The sequence below is a fragment of the Zonotrichia leucophrys genome, chromosome Z, assembly GCF_028769735.1.
Source record: "Zonotrichia leucophrys gambelii isolate GWCS_2022_RI chromosome Z, RI_Zleu_2.0, whole genome shotgun sequence".
NCBI classification, from domain to species: Eukaryota; Metazoa; Chordata; class Aves; order Passeriformes; family Passerellidae; genus Zonotrichia; species Zonotrichia leucophrys.
In genome coordinates this window covers 72,316,038-72,333,878 of record NC_088200.1, presented here as the reverse complement: position 1 = coordinate 72,333,878, position 17,841 = coordinate 72,316,038, and the positions used below count along the sequence as shown (strand labels likewise).

Below are 17,841 nucleotides of genomic sequence, written 5' to 3'. Positions count from 1 at the left end.
GAAACTTGGAGGTGAGTGGCTGAGCACACGGCTTTAACAAATATGCAGTTGCCTCAACATGACCCTCGTCATGCTGTGGGTGTTGGTGCCCTACTGGGCTCTGGGCCTTTTGCTAATCCAGATTTACAGGCAAGGTGGGATCCTTCGATTTTGGCACAAGCTCAGCAAATTGGCATGAATGCCTTAACCAAAACAATGGAAATGGCAGCTCCAAAGCAGAAATATGTTACTATACAACAAGGGATGAGAGGACCATTTTTGCAGTTTGCAGAAAAACTTGCTGCCGCTATTGAGAAACAGGTAGATGATGAAACTTTGCGAGAGAAATTGTGTGTACAATTGGCTAAAGAAAATGCAAACCCAGACTGCAGAAAGATTATTGACACTTTGCCTGGGGAACCCACCTTGTCTGAAACGGTTACTGCTTGCTAGAAAGTTGGTTCAGTTGAACATAAAATGGCAGCTCTTGCTGCAGTGTTAAGACCTTCAGCGAAGTGTTATAATTGTGGACAACAGGGGCACGTAAAGTCACAGTGTACTGTCCGGAAAACAACATTTAGGCCAAGTGCAAGCAGCGATGTTGTATGCAACCGTTGTGCTAAATCTGGGCACTATGCTAAGCAATGCAGGAGTAAATATCATCCAAATGGTCAGCTATTCCCGGGAAACCCAAAGAGGAGCGCGAAGGGGCGTGCGGGGAAACAAATACCCCAACAACCACAACAGCAAATGCGGGCCTTCCCAGCCCTGCAAAGCTACCCATTTGCGAACAATTCTCAGGGCAACAAGCGGGTCCGCAGGGATTGATATACCCACCACTGACACAGTAACCATTTTAACAAAAGAAATATGTAAAGCGCCTCTTGATGCCTATGGTCCAATAGGACGGGGATTGAGTGCGTTTTTGATAGGGAGATCAAGTACTACACTTAGAGGTATTCATGTGCATCTAGGGCTTTTTGATGCTGACTATTTAGGGCAGATTTATGCTATGGTATCCATTGATGACCCTCCTGTCACTATTCAGAAAGGAACTTGCATTGCTCAACTTGTACCTTTCGTGAGTTCTGTTCCAAATACAGTGGACCAAAGTCGCGGCACAGGAAGCATTGGATTGACAGGAGTACCTCAAGTGTTTTGGACTGAGAAAGTAACAGAGAGCCATCCAGAAAAGACATGCACTCTCACCGCCAGTGGATGTCATCCAGGAACTATATCAGTAACAGGTTTGATTGACACTGGAGCAGATGTCACAGTACTCTCGCGACTTTGCTGGCCTCAGTCGTGGCCTCTCACTCGTGCAAGTTTTGGACTCCTGGGGTGGGTGGTGCTACAACAGGTGGCCTGTCAGCCATTGTAATTAATGTGAAACATCCTGATGGCCAACAAGCTAACATCAGACCCTATGTTGCCGATGCTCCTCAGAGTTTGTGGGGACGAGATTGTTTATCTCAATGGGGTGTCAAAATTACTATGGATTTTTAATGGGGCCACTGTGTTGCAGGGCAATGAACGTCCAGTTGTACCCCTGACATGGTTGACAGATAAGCCTGTCCGGGTTCACCAGTGGCCCCTGACTACTGAAAAGCTTACTGCCCTGCAAGAATTAGTTACAGAACAATTGCAAGCAGGACACATTGAGGAATCATACAGTCCCTGGAACACCCCCGTTTTTGTAATAAAAAAGAAATCGGGAAAATGGAGACTTTTACATGATTTACGGCAGATAAATGCTGTAATGGCAACAATGGGAGCTTTGCAACCAGGCCTTCCTACACCCCCGATGATTCCACAGGAATGGCAAATAGCTGTCATTGATCTAAAAGATTGTGTCTTCACTATTCCATTGGCTGAGCAGGACAAAGAAAAATTTGCTTTTACAGTGCCTTCTATAAATCATGCTGAACCTGATAAAAGATATCAATGGAAGGTACTCCCCCAAGACATGAAAATCTGCCAATTATTTGTCAATGGTTTGTGGCACAGGCCTTGTCAAAAGTGCAGGAGCAATTTAAAAACTGCTACTGTTATCACTACATGGATGATATCTTGTTGGCATCTGATTACAAACAACAGTTTTCAGTTCTTAAACAATGTGCTGTGACAAATTTGAAAACTTTTGGTCTGATCATTGCCCCAGAGAAAGTGCAGGAACACATGCCTTGGAAATATCTAGGTATGTTGGTGACCAACACTCAAGTTATGCCTCAACCTGTAACGTTAGACATTGATGTTAAAACTGCTACTGATGTACAGAAATTGGTTGGTTTAATAGGTTGGATTCGATCATATTGAGGCATAACTAATCATCAGATGCAGCCATTGTTTGATTTGCTTTCAGGCATCACTTCCTCCACTGATGAGAGGCAATTGACCTCAGCGGTGAAAAAGACCCAAGAAGAAGTTGAATTAACCCTAGCACACAAATTTGTTAACAGGATAGATCCCTCTGTTGGTGTTCAATTGTTTATTTTGAAAGACCATGAAATACCATGTGGAATACTGTGTCAATGGAATGATAATTGGGAAGATCAATTGCATATTCTGGAATGGGTATTTTTATCTTTCAGATCTCGGAAAACAGCTGCAGGCCTTTATGAGCTTTTTGCAGATATTATCCTCAAGGGTCGCAGGCGTTGTCATGAGATTTTGGGACAGGACCCTGTGACCATTGTGATACCTGTACAGCAGTGGTATTTTGAATGGTGCTTTCAAAATAATCATGAATTGCAATCTGCCTTATCTTGTTTTACAGGCCAAATCTCATATCATTTGCCTTCTCATCCTGTTCTAACACTGACTAAAGAGATCCCTTTTGAAGGCAAGCAAATTTGTTCTCCTGTTCCAGTGGAAGGTATAACAGTTTTTACAGATGGGTCCGGGAAAACCGGAAAAGCAGCTGTGGCTTGGAGAAGGGATGATCACTGGGAATATCAGACAGTGATTCAGCAGGGATCTCCTCAACTGGTTGAACTTTCTGCAGTTCTTTTGGCTTTTACTTTGTTTCCTGGTTCTGTAAACATAGTTACTGATTCAGTTTATGTTGCCAATTTGGTTAAGCATTTAGATCAAGCAGTGTTGTATAATATTCAAGAGAAACCATTGTTTACCATATTAGTGAAGTTGTGGACAGTTATTGGTGCTCGAAAACATTTTTACTTTATCATGCACATTCGCAGCCATACATCATTACCAGGATTTTTTGCTGAAGGCAATGCCTATGTAGACTCTTTAGTAGCTGCTGCTGCAATCAAAACTGTACCCAATGTGTTGCAGCAGGCAATTTTATCCCATCAATTTTTTCATCAGAGTGCTTAAGCTTTACAGCAGCAATTCAAATTGTCTGCTGCCAAAGCAAAATCTATTCTTTCCTCTTGTCCCGACTGTCATATGACTCATGTCACTCAGTATTATGGTACTAACCCTAGAGGTCTTTCTGGGTTAGAAGAATGGCAAACTGATGTTACAAAAATGCCAGAATTTGGTCGCTTTAAGTATGTTCATGTTACAGTTGATACTTTTTCTCATGCAATGGTTGCTTCAGCATTCACAGGAGAAAAAACTCAAGACGCTATTCGTCATTTTTATCATGCCTTTTCTATTCTAGGTGTTCCGTGTCATGTAAAAACAGATAACGGCCCAGCAAATGCTTCACAGAAAATGCAAGCATTCTTTCGTGCTTGGGACATTGAGCATTCAGCAGGTATTCCACATGTCCCCATGGGCCAAGCAATTATTGAAAGAGCTCACGGACTTCTTAAACGTCAGGTTCAAAAACAAAAAGGGGGAATGCAACAGGAGTCACCTCAAGTGAGATTAGATAAAGCTTTTTATGTGTTAAACTTCTTGTGTCCCCTACCTGACTCACAGTTATCTCCAATCTTTTGCCATTTTTCTTCTTTGAATTCTAAGCAACCAAATTTCCATAGAAATGTCAAGGTATGGGTCAAGGATTTGATTACTGGTATGTGGTCTGGTCCAGTGGAACTGATAACCTGGGGAAGGGGTTATACTTGTGTTTTAACAGATAATGGTCCTCGATGGGTTCCTGCTCGCTGTGTCAAACCTTACCTAGAGCGTGCGGGAAAGGACAGGATCAATGGCTCCACAGCTGAAGCAGAATGTGCGGATGACACTGGCTAAGACCATATATCAGTACTTGAAGATGGATGAAGGACAGGAACGATTGTATTAAGAGTGGGAATTTTGTTGATGGTTGTGATTGTGATTTTGTGTGTCCCCTCTCTGCTTGGGATTTTGCAAAGGTCCCTGCAAAAATCCATAGCAGCTGTATTTACAGTTCAAAAACAAAAAAGGGGGAATTGTGGAAGGGGCTAGCAGCGGGCCTGTTAGCTAAAGGAGCAAGAAGTAAGAAGAAGAAGAAGCTGATAAGGAGCTTTCTCCAAGGCTGTAACCAAGGAGATTGAGAGAAGGAAGATAAGAACATTCTGCAGCTAGATGAAGCATTTTTAGAAAGTTAAATGGAGTCAGAGTAACTTTTCACCAATGGCATGGTATTAAATTATTGTGGCCAATACCTAAGGTAGAAGAAGGGTAAACAACTGGAAAGTGTATAAAAGATCAGCCATTTTCATTAATAAACTGTTGCCAAGTGTTACCAACTGAGACTGTTTGTGGTCTCTGCTTTATGTCGTGACTGCCTCGACTGCGACAAGTAAGTATCTTTGAAGGCTATTCCATATGCTCTTGGCAATGAATTCAAGACTGCCATTAGTTGTCGCATCCTCCAATTCCAAATAAGTGTTACAATGGACAAAATTAGGCTTCTGGCAGCTAAAATGAGCAAAACAATAATTGGAGGGATTTGGGCATTAAGTATACCAGTTGCTTTTGGTGACCATCCAAAAAGTACATCCCACCAATGATGACTTGCTTCTTGCTTTATGTTTTGCAGAACCCTGCTAATTTCTTTTGCATCATGATGAACAGTTATAAAAATTTTCTCTCCATTCTCTTTCATTTTTCTCAAGATCTTGATCAGAATCTTGATCTTTAATCAACTCTTTTACCAAAGTAAGGTTTATGCCAATGGGTGCAGGTGATTAAGGGTGATATATTTTGTAGTTGGCCTTTATCAGTTGGTGAGAGACAACTGATACTGAATATGTAAAATCACAGTCTATAACATTAACAAAATTACAAATGCGAAAGTTGGAGTGATTTTTAATAAGTAAGTATCTATTTTCATTGTCTATTTTTAATGAGGCACAGGCAGTTTTTAAGCATACAGAGCCTTGACCAGTGTGTATAAGCGCTGTTTTCTGAATGGTGTCTGGGTGGATCTCAAAGTGGCACACACTCCGTTCAGTATCTAAGCATATGTCTTGGGCATCAATGGTATTGCTTTCACAGATGAATCCCCACTGTTGTTGAGTAACAAAGGATTCTATGTTTGCAGTTTGCCATTTCTTTTCTACCATTCTGGCTCATACCCGATGTTCAGAGAGGTAAAGTACTGCCTTCTCACGATTTAATCCTGATGCAATGATAGGGTGGATAACATCAATTGTGGCTCTATGTATGGTAAGTGCAAAGGCAGTAGTGGCGTTTGTAATGGGGTCATAACTATGGTCATAATCATTACTTATGGGGTCATAACCTTGGTCATAACCATGTGTTGGAGATGGATTTGTAGAGAGTTCTCAGGGCCTGACAGGAGGCCCACACAGTATGCATCTGTATGCAAACTTTGAGACAAGAAATGCTGACTTAGCCATGGAATAGGACAGATATTGTTGTAAAAAAAATGGAGCTAGAAAAAGGTTTCAAAGGATGGCCTTGCAAATGAGACTTGATACTCTGGAGAAATAGAAATATGAAAGATGCATTGTAGTGGGATGTACGAGGGGTAGTTTTCAGTGATTGGCTTTAAGGCATCTGCAGCATGGTGTGGCAAAAAGCTGATAGGCCAAGAAACGCTGCTAGTGTATTGGAATTAGGAAATGGTTGGCTTCTGATTGTGATGGCATGAATGTTAACATCTGTATTGTCTCACCCTTCTCATGAGACTGAAAAAGGAATAAAAGTTTTTAAAATGCCTCTCAGTTGCCCCATCTCTGGGTCAGAAAACGGTATTGTCCAACAAATTGGTGCCCCTGACTGAGGCAGATAAATTGGCAAATGTGTCTGACTTGTAGGAAAGGCCCAAGGTAATTTTTGTAAAGTGCTGCTGAAAGAAGAGCGAATCCTGAGATTATAATTCCTGCAAGAAGAGAGAAGTTGGATTTCTACCCTTGTCACTGGCTCGATCAGAACTGAGATCTGACAATACTTGCCTGTTGTTCAAGATCAGGTAAGCCTCAGGGAACATGATAGGATGCAAGATGTCCAGTTTGCCTAGAGATGTTTATAAAAACCTTAAAGAACTGGTCAAATCTAATTCTTGTAACATTTCAAAAACTGAGTTAAATGACTTGCAATTATGCATTCAGAAGCAGTTTCCAGCTGTGGATGAAGCTTCTGTGTTATCACTCCCTCTTTGGGAACTATTAGCACTGAAACTATACAATGCTTTTACCACAAACAGAGATCAAACAGCTGCTAAGTTGCTTCTGGTGTGTCCTACCATGATTGATATGTTTAAACATTCTTCTATTTGATATGTTTAAACATTCTACTAAACCCTCCACTTCCTCAGCTGCATCTGCACCTACCCCCAACGCTGAGTCTGAGTCCCCAGACCTCCCACTTCTGCTTCAGCTGTAACTCAAGACCCTGACATTCAGACTGGGGCTGTGACACCTCCACCCCTACCATGGCGGTGTGCCCCCCAACTTTCACCATTTTCCAAGCCATGTCCGGGTCCCCCCTCTGCCCCCCCAGGACCCGAACTCTTTGCTGCTTATGAGAAAAAGGAGGGGGAGAGAAAGAGGGGAAAATTTCTCAGTACCGGTGTCTCTACTAGCAAAAGGGAGGATGATTTCTCTGGTAACATTACAAAGCAAACAGGCTCTGGTCGCCTTGAAATTCAGATAGTCTGTGATTTACGAGGCCATGGCAGAGAAGGAGAACAGTAACTCTAGTGATTCCAGTGAGTCTTCAGAAGAAGTTAACCTTTTACATGATAGACCTACAAAACCAGAAAGGAGCTTGGTATACCTGATTTTGATTTGGGAAATAATTCAAAGAGAGACTGGCTGATTGGGCTGAGATAAGATATAAAGTCAGGCAAGATAAAGAGTTTGCTTCACCTAATGGAGACTTGCTTGTAATGCCGTGAGGTATGGAAGGAATAATGCTAACTCCAGATGGAAGCCCATCTCACATTATGAAATCAAAGATTTAAGGAAAGAAATCAAAGATGGTGGCCTGAGTTCCCCGTATTTTAGCAATGTGGTGAAAAGTAGATTTGACTCTTATGAACTAACACCGTCAGATTGTAATGATATTTTCTCTGATGATTTTTACAAACTCATAGTATATTTTATGGGATTTAGAATGGTGAAAGCATCTTAACAAGTTGGTGGAGAGTTACGCTGGTGGTCCTAATGCTCAGCTCACGGTGTTTCAGCTGGGGATGCTCCAAATGAAAGAGCCAAAGACCAGGCCGTGGCTTTGTCTTGGGCTGTGCTTGGAGATATTAAGAAAGCAGCCTGGAGGGCCCTTTTAACTGTACAACCTGTGGGAACTCATGAGAATGCCTATTCTCTGATTGGGCAAGGAGAAACTGAATCCTATGGCTCTTTTCTGGATTGTTTAACCCAGGCTGCTCAGAGGCAATGTCTGGATGAGGCAGCCCATCCACTTTTAATTAAAAGCTTTGCTTTTGCAAACGTAAACGATGATTGTAAAAAAAAGTCACTTTGATATTATGGGGATAAAATGTTTCTAAAAGCATGGGATGTTTGGGGGGGGGATTGGAAAGAAATGTTGGGCCCAGTAGGCCCTGAAGAATGTTATGATAGGGAAAATGTTAAGCTTTACTGGATCATGCAAAACGGCAACTGTATAATCATTTAATGACTATGATAAATTATATGATTGTCTGGTAATTGGATATAATTATTGTTTAATTGTAACAAGAATCATGAGAAACGAGGTTTGGGGGTTTGAGAGAAATTACAAAATCCATGCTTGGATGAAATCAATGTATACAATTGAACAATGTAAGTTTAATAATAATAGGTACTTATATAACAATAAGGATATAAAAACAAATTTATCCTGAACCCATGTCAGAGTCACATTTGGGTCTGTACCCCTGACACTTAGAGCTCTTCAATAAAAGCAGCTGCCTATGATCACTCCGTGATTATGTGTTCCTGAACACTAACAATTTTAGCTCTGCCAGAACAACTCCCCACAGTTCCCCAAATGCTGTCTGCTTGTAGTAAGCTGGGTAGGTCTTTACATGTAGCTAGGATGCAAGATAATATGCTGGGGGAACAGCTTGCAAAAGCCCTTGAAAGGCTAACAAAAGCTATTGAGAAAACCCTCACTGCCTTGCAAATTGATTCAGTTAAAGGCCCATGTTTCACTCTCATAAGCTTGGACATTTAAAAAAGGACTGTCCTGAGGCTGCAAAAAATACAAAAACATCTAATGTTTGCCCTCGGTGCAGGAAAGGAAGGCATTTTGCCAATGTTTGCCACTCCTGATTTGAGAGAGACGGAAAACCTCTGATGGGAAACCCAAAAAGGAGTGTGCAGCACTGTCGTGTGGAGAAAAAAATGATGGCAGCTCAATCACAAGTACATTCAAACAACTTGAAGGATACTTGGGAAAACCTGGTCCAGATGCAATCTTTTCAATCACCAGCAATCTCCCAATTGATCCAAACTTATTACCTCCAGGGGCACAATGTGACCTAGCAAAATCCAAAATAATATATTTTTAAAAAACTTTTTTTTAAAAAAACTTTTGCCATTAATACATTCTCACAGGAGGTATTGGTACTTGACAACAAAGACAAGACTTTTTCATTATAGGATAGGACAGCAATAAAATTCTTAGACTTTCAGTTTTTCCAGTTGTCATCTCAGCAAATTGTAATGAAGAGCTGATGATTTCAGCTCTTGCTTACAATGCTCCAAAGGTAATTGAACGAAAAAATTACAATAGTTATTGCTATTGCATTACCAATGAATGGAAATAAGCAAGTTGTATGCTGAGAAATGCCTTTTGAGAGTTCTGGCCTGATGTCTAAAGTCCTTTGGATAAAACATGTCAGCAATGAACAGCCAGAGCTGACATGCAGTCTAACACACCTTGGTCAAACTGTTCATATTGCAGGTATGCTGGACACAGGGACGGACATCACTGTGATTTCTCGTGCATCCTGGCTGTGCAATTGGAATTTGGTGACACCCATGGGTGCTCTCACAGGAATTGGAGGAGCTATCTTGTGTCTGCAAAGTGAATTCATGGTTACTGTTACAAGTCCTCAGGGAAGGACAGCAACCATCAGTCCCTTCATGGTGCAGAAGTCCATCACAGTATCGGGGAGAGACGTGTGTCCCAGTGGGGAGCAAAGATAGAAGTGGGTGTTTGACAAAAACCACAGCAACGCCTGCCACTCTGAAATTATCATGGAAAACCAGTCAGCCAATTTGGATTGATCAATGGCCTCTTGAACAGAAAAAATTGAATATTCTCAAAAAATCAGTAAATGAATAACTACAAAAAGGCCACATCAAACCTACAAACAGTCCCTGGAATTCCCCAGTTTTTGTCATTCATAAGAAGATTTCTGATTCTTGGAGATTGCTTCACGAGCTGAGGAAGTTCAACGATATCATAGAGGACATGGGGCCTCTGCAACCTGGACTTCCCTCTCTTTCAGTGATTTCAAGAGACCGGCCTCTCCTTGTCATTGACTTAAAAGACTGATTTTTCAACATTCCACTTCATCCAGAGGATGTTCCTCCATTTGCCTTTTTGGTTCCAGCCATCAATAGAGTAGAACCACTGCACAGGTATCACTGGGTCTTTTTGCCACAAGGTATGAAAACTTCACCTACTATTTGTCAATAATTTGTGGCAAGAGATTTATCTCCAGCGCTGTGGGACAACACCCTATTCCTGGCCCAGAGATGGGGCAACTGAGAGGCGTTTTAAAAACTTTTATTCCATTTCCAGTCTCATGAGAAGGGTGAGACAATACAGATGTTAAAATTCACGCCATCACAATCAGAAGCCAACCATTTCCTAATTCCAATACACTAGAAATATTTCTTGGGCTATCAGCTTTTTGCCACACCATGCTGTAGATGCCTTAAAGCCAATCACCTAAAACTACTGAGACAGAGTAAAAATCCATTTTGAATTAGGTAAAATGTCTAGGAGAGGTGAAAAGTCTGTAAGGCCAAAGCTGAAGGGAAATACTGCAGGACAGAGATAGTGAGGGGACAGAAAAAAAAAAATAGAAAAGACCACAAGGTCAATCTGCTCTGACCTACGAATTCTTTTGATAAAGAGGAACTGGCGATAAATGTCACGTGGAATGAATATGTGTGAACCTATTGTGAAACTGTATGCATATGTATTTGGAAGGGGAGATAAAAGGAGACGTGAAATCCTGAGAGGTACGCATGCCTTTTGAGGAGAGCATTCTCCACATATGTCCTGCGCTGTAATAAACATACCAAGCTTTACAACTTTTACAAAGTTGTGAGCTTTCTTCTTTTCTCTGCAAAACACTACCCCTCGTGGGTTCCACTACAATGCATCTTTCATAGTTCTATTTCTCCAAAGTATCAAGTCTCATTTGCAAGGTCATCCTTTGAAACCTTTTTCTAGTTCCATTTCTTTTACAACAATATCTGCCCTATTCCATGGCATATCTAAGTCAGCATTTCTTGTCTCAAAGTTTACATACAGATGCATACTGTGTGGGCCTCCTGTCAGGCCCTGAGAACTCTCTACAAATCCATTTCCCACAGTTTCCCATCTCATCTCCCACGAGCCCACTTATTACTTACAAGGGTATTGGCTACAGACGACAAAGGGGACGATCCATTCCTCCTTTTAACAGCCTGGAGCTCTGGCAATGGCACTGTCCATGGTCTTCGTTTTTATTTTTATATTCCTCTAGGCTGGAAATCCTTCTCACTGAGTGTCGGAACCCAAGAAATTCCTCTGACTGCCCTGGAGGACTCAAAACCCTGTCAGGGGGCTCGGAGACCTGGCACAGAGCCCAAGACCCCTGTGTCTTTGATCTTGACCCATGGAAAAAACAATTACCAACCTTATATTAGGATTTAGAAGCCACCAAATTTTAAGCAGAATGATAGTGGATTTATCAAGGGTTATAAATAGATTTTTTGGAGTTTGTAGAATGGGGGTTCAGGAGGCAACATGGAGGAATCTGGGCATGTCCAGCCTTTCTCCTTCTTCTTCTTGGCCTCCATCTTCTGCTGTGGTGCTGGCACTTTTAGATTGGTTTATAGTAGAAACTCACTGTCTAATGTAGGTGATAGGTATTGGGAAGTTATGGTAAATAATGTACACGTAGTTTTTAGTATAAAAAGATAACACCACCTCTGAGGCGGGCAGTGTGCCTCAACCCAACCTACCAGACAGACCTCGGTGGGTTGGAGAAAGAATTTCATAGACAAGAAACAATGAACAACCTTGAGAATGAGAACAGAAAAAATCCTGACTCCTTCTTCAACTGCTGGGTGGGAAAAGAGACTTTCTAGCGCATCTCAGGGTCATTCTGACCAGCAGAGATACTGAGAACTGAGGAGCACCTTTATGAAAACCCTCTGATTTTAAGGATTTCCACAATATACTACAAAATACATATTTTAATATATGTAATAAATAAAATATTTAATACTATAGTACTATATAATAGAGTAATAAATAGAATATATAAAATGTATCCCTGCTCTTTTTCTCAGCCAGCAGGCCTTTGCAGCGAGTTCTGAGCCAACGTGGGGCTCTGCTGCCAGCCCAAATCTGCGCTTCCCTTGCCCAGCCTGAGTGCAGGTGGGGCATGTGCTGGCCATGGCTGGAGATTTCCATGGCCAAAATCCTCCTGCATTTACATCTGCCCATGGCTTTGGGTAGCACAAATTACGACACATTCATCTCACTTGACAAATGTCATTTGTTATAAATTGCTACACCAGCACTGACAGCATATAACTATAGATATCTCTGTTAAATTTTAAAAAAGTGATTTGATTGTTATAACACACTGTTCAAAAACATACAAACAGCAACTTCTGTTAACAAAAATTAATTTATTGCAAACCTCTACAAACACTCACTATACACAAAGATTAATGGAAAACTAACAGCTTAATTTATTGCATATTTCAACAAGCATACAGCCCATATAGAAGCACAAAAATATCAGTATCTCTCTCTAACACCAAGAATTCAACAAATAGAATTCCACCACTATACAACTCCATACACAATTACATAGAACTGAATATATATATAACCACCACAATATACAGATGTTAATATAGATTAAATGTTATCTATTAGATTCCAGAAACAGATACATAAAACAAACCTGTCTATAAAGAGACAAAACAGCGCTACCAATCTAAACATCTGTACAACTGCATTGATAAAAATATACAGCTATACATCCGGATATATATGTAAATATAACATCTATATAAATAGATTGGTATACAGTTAAAAATATAAAACCAGACATATACACCAATACAAATAACAATAAAGCTATTTAAAAAGACATATACCGAAAACTGCATCAATACAAATAGATACCTACACAACTGTATAGTTATGGAAATCTAAACACAGATATTACAACATACATAAAGAACTGCATACATATATGTGGCAGTGAGGGTTTGAAGCCCTGCCTGTGGTGATTTGCGGAAGCAAATGAACTCCACAACTTTTGTGAAAGTTGTAAAGCTGGTATGCTTATTACAGCACTGCATGCATGTGGGAATCATTCCCCTAAAATGTCATGGGTACCTGTGGGAACTTCAGATCCCCTTTTATTTCCCTCTCAAACACATATGCATGCTATTTCACAATAGGTCCATACATATTCATTCCACTGATTTAATGGCATGACACTTGACTGCTACTTCTTCTTTATCAGAAAGAATTCCTGGGGCAGGTTGCCCTGCTCTGTCTGCCCCCCCTGCTCCCCCCCTACCTCTTGTGCTTTGGCTGAAGCAGTCTCTCCAAGAGCAGGCCTATTTGCGAGAACAGGCAGTCAGACTAAACAGCAAGCTACAGACTTAACTCAAAGATGTACATTCCACCTAAATCAAAATGGATTTCTACTCTGGAAAATTTCCACTCTGCTTCAATCAGGAGTAGCAGAAAGCAAAAATGTACAAACACTAGGAGATGATCTATATGCCCCATGAGCAATGGCTTCAAAAATAATCTCATATATTCCTTATATTATATTTTATATTACATTACGTTACATTAATCTAAATATATAATATATAGTATGCAAGAAATTTAATGCAGATGTATTTTTTGACAAATTTTTAATATATATATTTTTATTTAAGATATATACTTGAAACAGTCTTCCAGCTTGGGAGAGTGAAGATGTACAGCAGTGCAAAACCTTCTGCCCACACAGCAGTCAGCCCCAAGTGTGTGCATGCACACCCACCCACTGCGCTTGCTCTTCTCAGCATCTCGGGGCTGCTGTTGGCACAGAATTGGGATTAATTTAACTCAACAGAGCCATGAGCTGGGTGTCCAGCTTTTCATAAACACTCATGTGGCAATGAACAACACAGAGCTCTCAAATCACATGATCACAGGTAATTTCGTTCCTGTTGGGCATTGAGGAACTCTTAAAAGCACCAAAGACATAGAAAAGAGGTGGAACACATTGGAATCATGCTACTGCTGGTATCCACCTGGAGGAAAATCTGTTGGGTTTCTTTAAGGTCATAGCTTTCCAAAAACTAGGGGAAAAAAACCTACTGCTCAGCACCAGTAACACAATTGTGAAAGGTTTTCTTGACTTGGCACAGCTGGGGTGTTAACAATGGACTCCATCCTTGGTTCAAATCACCTGCCCTCACCTGCAGACAAAAGCTCCACCACCAGCAGCAGAAGCTACATCAGTCAATTTTCTCAAAATCTCTGTTAAATTTGGGAGAGGAAAAGAAAACTCATCAGACACTGTGGATTAATGACAAGACTCTGACGAACAGTTGCAAAGCAAAGGGCAGCAGCTTCTATCTGGGCACTCCTTGTGCTCCAAGGCAGCCGGGCTGCCCTCGCTGCCCAGGACCCTGCGCTCCACAGGCTCTGCAGAGCTGCACAGCGGGGAGGCAGCTTTGGGCACCTCAGCCCTGGGCAGGAGTGGCTGCTTGCTCTGCAGGGCTGCCTGTGGGCAAAAGCAGGGTGCTGGCCTTCTGCTCTTGGCCCTAGCCTGGCCTTGCAGGGCTAATCCTGTTCCCTGTCTCAAATGTGCTAAAGACAGACTTCTTTGTTTCCACCTCTGCACAGCATTGATTTGCACCACAAAGTACTGAAGGACTAAGGCCTGAACAACAGACCCTGACTGAAGCCTCAACAACAGGACCTGAGCCAAAGCTGCCCTCTAGATGACCTTCCCAACCCAATGTTCTATGTATCTGCTCCTTAACCAAGTGTTATTATCAAAAGGATTGTTGCATCCATTCACTGGTGAAACACGTCTTCACCTTTCTGCATGAGGAAAATGGACAAGGCCACACCTGGCCTTGGTTCCTCCTTGAGCCCTGGGCAGGCTCGGGGAGAAAACCAAGAGGAGAATGACACCAGCTGTGCCCCAGCAGAAGCTCTGGCACATTGCTCGTCCAGCACTGTCAGAGCCGGGCTACTCTCACAGCGCACTCGGGAGCCTCGTGGCCGCCAAAGGTGGAGGCACCGCAGGATTTCCCGGTTCCCGGCCGTGGCTCTGCAGGGCTGGGCTGGGACAGCTTCCCCCAGCTGATGTGCAGCACTGGATGAAGGGGAAAGCATTGGGGTACCTGGTGATGCATCTTCCTTAATAACCAGAGGCAACCTTTTGTAGTAATTCTGAGGTGCATTGCTTAGCTTATCCTTTCCTGACTCTTTTTTGCATTTTTGCATTACAGTAAATTACACTGTTCCTTCAGCTGGTGTCTGTGTCTGCATCTCTGGCCCTCCCCAACATCAAAACAAACACACAGCCAGTTTAGCACGAGACCTGCCTCTCTCCCAGCCCATCTCTTGGCAAACACCCCTGGCAGCCATCTCCACAAATGAAATTCCCACTTTGCAACTTCCTTTTCTGCAGGCAGGTGAGAAAAGGAGCCACTCCCAGTTCTGGACACCTCTAGAAACCAGCTGCTTTCAGCAGTCACAACCCTGAAATATCAGCCTCCTTCCTTAACCTGCCCACAGGGAGCTCCCACCAAGATCGTTTTGTCCAACGATACCCACAGAAGAGCTGGAGAACAGAGGAGATTGAAACACAACTGCTTCAGAGTTTAAACCTGCCTTTATCAAATGAGCACACACCAACCTGTCCCAAGGGGAAAGCAGGCAGGAAAGAAAAGCTCCTCTCCCACAACAGCAAACTCTGTGCTTCCTTCTGTTCCAGCTGGAGAGTGGAGGCCATGGGCTACACCTCACTTTGGGAAGGAGCCCTGGGAATTGGCCTGATCTGGGAGAGCAGCAAAAGGAATTCCCCAGAAATTAGGAAAAGATTCTCCACAGAATGATGACAATATTTCTGTGGAAAAGCAAAATAAAAAGAATACATGAAGCATTTCAAAAAGTGCCCAGACTGAAATTTGTTTGTCAATATGACAACCCCAAAGTCTCTGTGGTGTGTCAGGAAGCTCAGCAGTGAACCTGCAAGACTTGGATAAACATCATTGGTGTCCATCCCCCAGAACACAAGCAGCTCCCCAACAAGACTTCAAGAATAAAGGACAAAGCTTCCCCCTTCAGCTCCCCACAGCAGCTCTAGGGAGTCTCTCTCCATTGCAGGATCTCCTTTGTCAGTCTACAGTGACAAGAGTTGGCTGCAGGAGGCATTTGCATGGGAACTCTACCCAGATGCAGGGAAGAAAAAGAAGAGGATTCCTGAGGAAAGAAAACAGCAACGCTGTTTGGGAAGACACCAGCGTGAGTTCGCTACAACTCTAGGCCAAAAACCCCCTGAATAAAGCAACATCCATCCATGGGGCAGCACTTTAGCTTTGATATCAATGCTGACAAAATTGGTGCCCCTTTCTGCTGCTGTAGCTGATTCCAAATCACAAGAAATGTGCCAACTCTGCCAAAGACAGGCTGACATGGTGAGATAAAAACAGCTAGTCTGCTGAAAAAGAGACCAAATGAATGTTTTCTAACCTCCCCCCTTTTTATCCTTTCCCCAGCCAAGCCAGAGCAATGTCCTTGCCCTCAGTCACTGATGGTGACCCAGGCATGGCATGCAGCGTGGGGACAGAGCCTGTCACTGCTCCCAGTGCCCTCGCCAAGGGCTTCCACTGCCCTGCTCTGCCATACCAGGCCCTGCCCTCCCTTCTCTGCCCTGCAGAGGCCAGTCAGCCGTGGGAGCCGCTCTGCCCGCGCTGTGCCCGCAGCCCCGGCTCTGCTGCACTCATCCCCGCCAAGTCTGGCCCGCGCCGGAGCACAGCGCCTCCCTCAGTCTGCGCGCTGCTGGTGCAGCGGCTGCCATTGCGCTGCAGGCGTTGTGGCCACAGTCGGCAATCGGCACACGGGGGAGCTGCCGCTGCTCACCGGCCTCAGCGCCAGCCCCTTCCCTGCCAAGCTTTGGCGCCTGGTGAACAGACCCCGTGTCCGCTCCATGCATTGGGACATCAGGACTCCGGGGCTGCTCATCGACTGCTCCCTCTTTGAGCGAGAGTTGCTCAGCCCGGGCAAGACCCACAGGGATGGTGGCAATGGGGCGGGGCTGGTCCTGCACATCTTCAGGGCCACACGGTTCTTCAGCTTCATGCTCCAGCTCTACTGCTACGGCTTCCACAAGGTGCTGGGCTGGGTTGGCTCAGCTGCGCCGGGCGATGCTGGGGCTTGGCTCCACTACAGCAACCCCTGCTTTTGCTATGACCACCCTGACCTCCTGCTGTGCATCAAGTGCCGGAGCACAGTCAACCGGCAGCAGCCGGCAGCGGGGTGGGAGGGCCATAGGTGCCCACCCTGAGACTCCCAGCAGCTCCCCAGGGCACAGCCGATCCCAGACAGGTGGGAAGGGTGCAATCGCTTCAAGCTGCTGCCCAGGGAGCGGCTGCGGCTCACGTCCCGGTGCCCACCCTGCAGCTTCCTCCTACTGCACAGTGACCGGCTGGTGCTGGACCAGCAGGAGGGGCCGAGCTGCTCCCAGGAGCCCAGCGGGGAGCGGCCACTGCCCGCTGAGCAGGAGGTGCTCCCGGATCTCACCCTGCGACTTCCTCAGGCTCCAGGAGGAGTGGCTGCTACCACTCGGGCGGGGGGGGCCCTGCAGCCACTTCCAGAAGCTCTACGTGAGGCAGCTGCCTCCGGTCGACCAGGAGGTGCTCAGGATCTGCTCAGCTACTTCAGGGGAGAGACCGCACTGTCTGAACCTATCATTTGATGGCCCTGGTAGAGGGCTTTAGAGAGAAGGGATTGGCAGCTGAGTGATAGACAGGACACTGGGGAGGGATCGAGGAAATGGTTAAGCATTTCCAGGGTACAGGGGGTGGAGGCAAGGAGATTTACAGGGGGAAGGAGGGAGGAGGAAACAGGGGCAGAACCATTATTGCAGGGGAGAACTGGAACAGACCAAAATAACAAACCATTACAACTGAGCATACAAAGCCCACAACATAACATCTCCCCCTTTTTTGTTTAAACAAAAACAAAAGGGATAGGGGAAAGTAAAACTCCTTAAATGAAGAAAATTCT

General features: G+C 43.9%; 1 protein-coding gene across 1 annotated transcript in view; it reads left to right on the top strand.

Moving 5' to 3' along the window:
- Window positions 1–17,530, top strand: part of LOC135460131 (serine/threonine-protein kinase PAK 3-like) — a 38,465-nt gene extending 20,935 nt beyond the window's left edge. The window contains exons 13-14 of the mRNA XM_064736802.1: window positions 16,465–17,091; window positions 17,236–17,530. Coding sequence (XP_064592872.1) covers window positions 16,465–17,091; window positions 17,236–17,530 — 922 coding nt within the window. The remainder of the gene's footprint in view (window positions 1–16,464; window positions 17,092–17,235) is intronic.
- The last annotated feature ends 311 nt before the right edge of the window (window positions 17,531–17,841 follow it).